Raw genomic sequence first — 8,365 nt, forward strand, 5'->3', positions numbered from 1 at the left:
TAATGCGCGGGAATTGGTCTCATTCTATAGGTTAATCATTGTTCCTTCCTTTTTCTTCTTTGTTTTCTCCAGTCACCTTGGGTATCGATCATCAGTTTTCGAAAGAGAATTTCCGAGCACTCGCGAATAGGCGACAGCAGTCACTTGCTCTGAGAAGATGTTGCAGCTTCCTTCGCTACTGTTTAAGCGTAATAAAAGTGAACGTTTGGTGCGATGGAGCCGACGATCGATTGAAACGGCCGGATTGCAGGTTGGGGATTGAAAGTCTCGTCCCTTCCAGGTCCTCTGCGGGCCTCCATCGCCGCCCACGTTCCCGGGTAGGGGCGAGACTAATTGGTGCTTTCCCTTGGCTTTGAATTCACCAAAGAGCGCAGATTCGATTGAGGGCGATGGATGGTCCTGGGGACGTTAACATTTGAATTGCTCGCTCGAAATCTTCTGATATGGTCGTGGAGGAGTAAGCGGGCTTCGGATTCCCGTCACGTAATCGTAGCGAGAGTGACTGCAGTTCGAATTTCTCCACGGCTCTTCTTGGAGGGTGCCGCGTCGGAAATCAGAAGAATGGTACTGAGGCTACGGGCTGTTAAGGCTACACGGCGTGCGATTATTGAAACGAGCAGAGCTGTGAATGAAATGACCCGTATCGTAACGCTTAATGGGGTGAGAGATAAGCAGTTTCAATCTAAGGCGCCGTGCATTTTTGGAGGCGGGGTAGGTGAAGAAGAGACGAGTCGGTTGGGGGTGGAGAGGTGACCAGACGCCATCGCGCTGGGTGCTACGAGAGAATGGCCGATGACAAAGTTAAGTGTTTTGGGGAGCTGGCAAAGCGAACTGATTAGTGAAGGCGGAAGGGGAGAGCTCAACCTACGAGAAGGGAAGTGCGGTAGATAGGATATCCAAGTCAGGGAAGAGCACACTCTTCGGGCTCTGGTTGGAGCCTCGGAAGCTCAAGTTGGAGCTAGCTGTGGTCGCAACACCAAGAATTGAGAATCCAGAAGTAATCTCAGATTGAGAGAGAGAGAGAGAGAGCGCTTACCTTCCGCTATAGCTTGCCCCTATTGATTCGTTTCCTTGTTCCGCGGCGCTAGACTAAAGGACCATTGCCCATCTACATCTGCAGCTCTAAATAATCATTTAGCGATCCAAAATATAAGCTTCACCCACCTTTTCATCTCGCACTTGGAGCAGAAGCTGTATTTGGCTTCTCTGATCAAGTACTTGCACATTGTAGTACTGATCAGTCATTGGTTCGAAGCTCCTTCCAAGCTGTACGCCGACCTGAATCCGAATCCTGCGTACTGTTACGCCTACGCGTACCAGATTCATTGGTGTTTGGAAGTATAATACTGGCAGGGCAGGCTTCGGGCAAGGCCTCGAGCCACCTATGGCGGAAGACTGTTCAGCCATGAGAGCTCGCTTAATTGCCATTTTGCTGGGATGGGTTGTCCTGAATACCTCTGCTCGTTTCGTGAGAAGCGCATTGTCATCTCAAATTCGGAACTATGAGTTTCATGTAAGTGAAGGCTTCCTGAGGAAGTACTAGAAATTGTAGCACTCACTATACAGGCAAACTGCTGGTGTGTGTGTGTGCATGAGAGAGAGTGTGTGTGGTGTGTGTGTGTGTATGAGAGAGATAGAGAGAGAGAGCCGGTAGCTTGCATTATGGGGGTTTAAGCTTTGGACAAATGGGATGCGGCGAGAGACAGAGAGAGCGCTGAGGCTGGTAGGTTGCAAGTTTAAGCTTTGAAGAAATGCCGAGGTAGGAGATTGAAGTGTGGATATTTGGGTCATGCAGATCAAATATCACAAAGTCAGCCGTTTGTGTGCCTCAAAGCAAATTCCAACTGTGAATGGAGAATTCCCAGGCCCAACGGTATATGCGAGAGAAGGAGATAACGTTCTCATCAAGGTGTCCAACCATCTTCCCGACAAGAACATTACAATCCATTGGTAAGGCGAAACAATAATATAGGATATAGTAGTGTTTATGTCCCCCCTAGAGAATATCGTAGTGTGCATGATCATCGGGGGAAAGTTTGGAGCAGACAAGGATGAAGACTAACCGATTAGGCATTTGAAAACTGATTAGGCATGGGATCAGGCAGCTTCGAAGTGGATGGGCAGATGGACCAGGATACATCACTCAGTGCCCTATGAAGCCCGGCCATTCCTACACTTACAACTTCACCATCTCTGGACAAAGAGGAACCTTGTTTTGGCACGCCCACATCAACTGGATGCGAGCTACCATCTATGGCGCTTTGATCATTCTTCCTCCCAAGGGCACTCCCTACCCCTTCCGAACTCCAACGCAGGAACTTCCTCTCCTACTCGGTATAATCTCGGTCGGAGTTGCGCACTTCCAGCTTGTCCAACTCGTTAAATTTCGCAGAGCATTTGGTGTGGAAATTGGAATCCATTTAGGAAAGCCTGTTTTTCAACTTTGTCCGCTCAATTCTCAGGTGAGTGGTGGACTGCCAGCGTGGATGCTGTGATCAATCAAGCCATAACATCAGGAGGGGCACCTAATGTCTCTGACGCTTACACCATCAACGGGCAGCCGGGAGCCTTCTATCCATGCTCAGCAAAAGGTAACACCTTTCTAATCATTCTGGCTAATTCGTTTACTTCCTGAATCCTATCTTCCCCTCGGGAAGCTAATCAGGTTGTCTACTTTTACTATTCGCTTTCCTCCTAGATCTGCCATTCATCTACAGCCGTACACTTTGGATTCCTGCTTCAACCCCGTGTCTTTCCGAAATGCGAGATCGTTCTAGCAAATGATCTCAGCGTCGCTCACTATGCAATTTGCTCCCAGCCCTGTAAAAAGGCCCTCTCAAGGCTCTCATTGAAGTCGTGCAAGAAGAACTCTTTTTGACGGAGAATCCATGGCTGCAGGAACCATTGTGCTGCCTGTGGAGAGCGGCAAAACGTATCTTTTGCGGATCATCAACGCAGGGTTGAACGGCGAACTGTTCGTGGGCGTGGCGAACCACAAGCTAACAGTGGTTGAGGTCGATGCATTGTACACGAAACCTATGCAGGTGGACACGATCCTCATTGCTCCAGGCCAAACCACCAACGTGCTTCTCACGGCTGATCAACCCATCGGCCAATACTATCTTGCTGCGAGGCCTTACATCGCACCCAGCGTGACCTTGGACAACACCACCACCACTGCCATAGTTTCCTACTCAGGCAGCAGCAGCTCCTCCTCTCCATCCCTCCCCAGACTCCCTGCCTTCAATGACACAGCATCTGCTGGCTCTTTCAGCTCTAACCTTCGCAGCCTGGCTTCCTCCCAATTCCCCACCAAGGTCCCTCTCCAAGTCGATCGCCACTTGTTCTTCACCGTTGGCCTCGCCCTCAGGCCCTGCCCAAACTGCAGTCGAGCCACCCGCCTCGCCGCCGCTGTCAACAACATCTCCTTTGTCCTCCCTTCCACCGCCCTCCTCCAAGCCCACTACTTCAAGACCCCTGGCGTTTTCACCACTGACTTCCCCGACAACCCTACCTTTGCCTTCAACTTTACCGGGCCCCAGCCGACTAACCTCATAGCCAAGTCTGGTACGCGCCTCAGCTACATACCTTTCAACTCCAGCGTGCAGCTCGTGCTGCAGGACACCAGCATCGTCGCTCCGGATAACCATCCCATTCATCTCCATGGCTACAACTTCTTCGTGGTAGGTCAAGGCTTCGGCAATTACAACAGCACCACGGACCCGCAGAACTTCAATCTTATCGACCCGCAGCAGCGCAATACGATTGGAGTGCCTCAAGGAGGTTGGGTTGCGCTACGGTTTCAAGCTGACAATCCGGGTATGTCCACCGATTGACTTGCTGCTCCCAAACATTCCTCAATAGGGACCCTGATTTACGTTTATACCTCTATTTTCTCATGCGTAAGTTGTGTGGAAGCTTGTTTTGATAAAAATTTGTGGAGAGAGAGACAGAGACAGAGGAGTACAGAGGGCAAGAGCCATAGCATTCAACTGAATTCTCTTTTCTTTTTGCTTATGCGACAGGAGTTTGGTTCATGCACTGCCACCTTGAGCTTCACAACACCTTGGGTTTGGAAATGGCCTTTGTAGTTGGTGACGGTCCAAATCCTGAAGACTCTCTCCTTCCCCCACCTCCAGACCTTCCCCGTTGCTAAACATGTTTCCCAAAGAGTATCTTTTTCCCCTCACCGCCTTGCTAAACATGTTTTCTTTTTTTCCTAAGAGGCTCTCTCTAATCCCCCAACCTTCAAACCCTTTGGGTGGGAGCCCTCGTGACAAGAGCCTTTGCATGCTTGAGCGGATGTGCGTTTTATTCCCCATGCCAAATGCTCCATCTTTGTTTATTTACATAAATATGCCCACCCCTTTCTTTTTGAGTGCGTGGTGTGGGGTGAGTTTGGGTAGAAAAAAAAGATTTATTTTCCATTTTTCCCACTTCCTTTCTAAACGACTTCCCAAATGCCTTCCAATCTTCTAAGATAACCCATCTTTATAGCATGAGCCTAGCTAGCTATAAAGTGAACTTCAACATTGGGAGTTTTCTTCATGCATGCTTTGAAATGAGGAATTACAAAGCATTATGATATAAAATTCTTTTCTATGGGTTTCTATATTGTTTTTTCTCCTTTTTATTCTTGACTTTTAAGATGCCAAGCTTCTTTGGGCATTGTCAATGTGTACAATTTTCTAGCTCGACACCATGGTCATGTATGAAGATTTTGATTACTCAATGTAACAATTAAAATACATTTCATGATTATCTTCAAAATCCATGGACTCTTGCATTGAAGAGGTTGATTCACATTCATCATGCGACAACTACTACTTGTATTTGAACCTTAGAAATTTAAAAAATTGATTGAATGACTATTCCATTAGAATTTCACAAAGGGTATTATGATAGCAATAGCTACTTGAAATCCCTCACTTTGGACCTCACATCTAGGCTCCTCCTAATGGTTCCATATTCATACCTTTACAATTCCATTTTAACTATATTATTGACTTTAGACCAAAATTTTAGAGATATATTGATTATTAATTATCACATTGTATTATATGAAGCATTTGAAAGAACTATGAAAATGTTCTAAAGGTATGTAAATGTTGTTTTATAAATGTTTTTAGATTGCAAAGGGAAGCATTTAGTCAATAATTTTATTTGAAGGAAAAGCTCTCAAAAGAGGCTAGTGCACGCTTTATTGAGTATTTTAAAGAAAGTTACAAGTCATTGATATATAAAGTAAGGAAGTGGTAATATGTCCCTTGCACATATATATTCACAACTTATTCCACATATATAACTTCACCTAACTTGGAGAAACTTAATGAAAAGGGCCTTATTTTTAAATGGAGAAATTCATTTGATTTTTTTGGTAAAAAGATAGAGAAAGTCGAATTAAGCTATAACTTCAAATTTTCATACAAAGGGGGGATGTCAACCTAAGACATTTTTTATCCACTCATAGGGTCTTTCCTATAGGCCACATGAAGATATTGTGAAAATAATATAAGGAAAGGACCAGTTCCAAATTCTTATGGTAATAAATAAGAGGCCAGGGGACCCCTCCCTTATAAATAGAGGGACATCCTCATTAATAAATAAGAGGCTAGGAAACATGTCCCTTATAAATAGAGGGATTATACTCATCAATCACCCTCCTCTCCCCCTTGCCTTTCCCACCCCTCCCTTCGCCCTTTTCTAATAGTTAATTCATTTTTGAATTCTTTTCACTTGGGGGACCTATTATGAGTGTTGCAAATGAATAATTTTGCATGCCTAAGATCCTCAAAAAAAATTTAAATAATTAATGAGAGAAGGCATGGACTGAAGGGGTTATAAAGCTAACCCCTTCCGTTGATTGCACATTGTGTGGATAAAAATGAAAAATTGATTTTCACTTGTTGGATGTTGATGGGTGGGTGCATAGCTATGTAAATAGTGAGTTGCTAGTGGCTTTGAGTTATGTACACCCTCATAAAGGACTCCACACTGATGATATACTTTCATGAGAAGGTAGATACTTTATGGGGACTTCTAGGAGATGATGGAAAGCAATGTGGGTGCACCAGACAATTCAGAGCATGGTATCCAGAGGTGACAGAGTTTTGTTGTGGGATGACATGTACTCTTCATGGTTGTCCTGAGTCCTTTCTATATGAGGGCATGAGCATTTTTTTGTCATGGTTGTCTTGTAGATCCTTTGTGTCGGGATGGTGTTCACCATATGTGGTAGTCTGGGCAACTAAATGCTAAGTGTTGGTAAAAAGGCAAGTGATTAAATGCCTAATTAGAACCATATGTGCATCTAAGATTTGAGAGATAAGCATTTAAACTTGGTGTATGGATTTAAAGGAAAATCTTTGAGAGTGGTAAAAAAGGAACATGAGGTGACGTGGCTAATTTTAAGAAAAGCATGCATGTGGCTACATAGAGAAAGAAAGGCAAGTCGACGAGCTAGATGCAGATGAAGGTGACAACTTGCAGGAGAATTCCAGAAGGGGATCGTGGGCTCATGGAGAATAAGCAGGCGAGCTTCGTGGCTCGAGGAGTTGGGCGAAGGCTAGAGTGATGGAAGTCATTGCGCAGAGGGAAGGAGTTCATGAGCTCGTGGAGGGATTTCGAGCTGGGGGGGTTGCTAAGAGGTGCGTGATCAGTAGGAGAAGCCAAAAAGGAGTTCACAGGAGGAAGGTTCTATTGAGGAGCTCATGGAGGGATACTGGGCTGGGAGCTTAATGAAAGGAGGGGTCTGCTAGATGAAAGAGGAGCACCGGTTTTGGTAGATTATGAGGAGCGGTGGTTACAAGATCTAGAAGAGGACTTGGGGAAGAAAGCTGAAAGACCAAGGAGAGTGAAGGGTGGCTCGATAAGCATGGGAGGAAAATCCTACACCAGGAGTTGCTTGGGGGAGGAGCAAGTGGAGATTAGAGATAGGAATACGGGAGTTCGGTGAGCAAGGAAGGCTCCACGTGAACTCAAGGAGGTTCAAGGAAGCAAGAAGACCAGGTGGAGGTGGGAAGGTCCATGGAAGCTTGAAAAAGGGAGGCTACATACGTGATGGGAGGGGGATTTCCGACTACATGCTTGGCTCAAAGGGACTCAGGTTTGGAAAGGATAAGCTCTGGGTGCATCGGGATTACAGCTACGTGGTGAATTTAGATCGAATGGGAGAAAAGGGAGACTGCGGATGCTACTGGTTATCTTCACGTAAGAGAGTCTTGTGAGCTTGTGTGCATTGAGAAGACCTTGGCGCTCAAGGTTTCCAAAAATAGCAAGCTATTTGTAGTTGGCTAAGCATGGCTCCTACACAGGCAAGACAGTCATCATTTGCACGTGACCTAATGTTACAGAGAATGCATGGTTTGGCTAGAGTTTTTTGGAAGGGAGCTAGGTGGGCAGGAGAGGAACTAGGAGCCATGAACGTCATGCAGGGCAAAGGCTGATGTGTGTGGAGGCTCTTAAAAGGAGTTTGAAGAGTTGAAAGCTTGGGAGGGTTTTGGTTGTGGCGTCGATAATGCGTGGGCAGGGAGCCTTGAAAGAGTTTTGTCGGAGGTCCTACTCAAAGGTTTGATGAATGTAGTTACAAGGAGTTTGGGCTAGACATATCCATTGAGCAGATGGAGGTCCTTCAGGAGAGGAAGTCCAAGGTTCCTGAGACGAAGGAAATGTGTGCTCCGTGAGCATGGGAGTAGCCACTATGCTATGATCATTGTATAAAGGATAGATAGGTGCCATCAATCCAAATGAGTCGTGAGATATGATTGCTTGAGAACCCATGCACTACTACAAGGAGTACCTTTTGTAGAAGATCTCCAAGGGTCGAGATTATCAATGGGCCAAAGCATTCTCAAAAGGCCACAAAATGCACGTAGGAGAAGAATATTACTTATTGACATGCTTGATGAACATGGCGGGCAAATCAGAAGCAATCATGATGTGGGATTTCCTAGTTTGACACAAAGGGAGATCGAGCTTGCTTGTTTGCTGAGCTACAATGAGAATTGCATGGAGTCAAGGCTCTCTCTCTCTGAATATGCAATTATCAAGATGATATTTTGTTTGTGGATATAGTGCTAGAATTAATTGCAGATTTCAGTTCTATAAAGTTGGAGAGCTTATCTTGAGCTGTATATTCCACTGTTTTTTTTAGATTGTTAGGCTTTCGGAGGAAATGTGGCCAGTGTATGAGTTGTATTAGAAGGGATGTAGAGAGAAGGATGTTGAATGAATGCTTTTTGCCTTTTGATGGTGTTGTTCAGTTGTTTTAAACGTGGATGAGGGTGGCTGTGAAGGTGGATTAGGCTCTACTACTTTTGTCCATCCACATTTTGGTGCCTCCACGGAGGACTGTGCACTTCAGTTT

At 45.5% G+C, this 8,365-nt stretch overlaps 1 protein-coding gene across 1 annotated transcript; it reads left to right on the forward strand.

Annotated features, from left to right (window-relative positions):
* The first annotated feature begins 1,191 nt into the window (after positions 1–1,191).
* LOC147899870 (laccase-4-like) lies at positions 1,192–4,699 on the forward strand. The gene is made up of 6 exons (XM_087376733.1): positions 1,192–1,513; positions 1,796–1,950; positions 2,090–2,334; positions 2,463–2,591; positions 2,899–3,819; positions 4,026–4,699. The coding sequence occupies exons 1-6, from the start codon at positions 1,385–1,387 to the stop codon at positions 4,154–4,156; spliced, it is 1,710 nt and encodes a 569-aa protein (XP_087232859.1). The 5' UTR covers positions 1,192–1,384; the 3' UTR covers positions 4,157–4,699.
* The last annotated feature ends 3,666 nt before the right edge of the window (positions 4,700–8,365 follow it).

The sequence above is a fragment of the Dipteris shenzhenensis genome, chromosome 7 (assembly GCF_047967505.1).
Source record: "Dipteris shenzhenensis isolate YYH24624 ecotype China chromosome 7, Dip_SZ_1.0, whole genome shotgun sequence".
Taxonomy (NCBI): Eukaryota; Viridiplantae; Streptophyta; class Polypodiopsida; order Gleicheniales; family Dipteridaceae; genus Dipteris; species Dipteris shenzhenensis.

Bases quoted from the DNA above. Each gene is read 5' to 3' on its own strand.
- LOC147899870 (XM_087376733.1), top strand. From the start codon at position 1,385: ATGGCGGAAGACTGTTCAGCCATGAGAGCTCGCTTAATTGCCATTTTG. The intron at 1,514-1,795 runs GTAAGTGAAGGC...TGGGTCATGCAG, and splicing joins TTCGGAACTATGAGTTTCAT to ATCAAATATCACAAAGTCAG. The intron at 1,951-2,089 runs GTAAGGCGAAAC...AAAACTGATTAG, and splicing joins AAGAACATTACAATCCATTG to GCATGGGATCAGGCAGCTTC.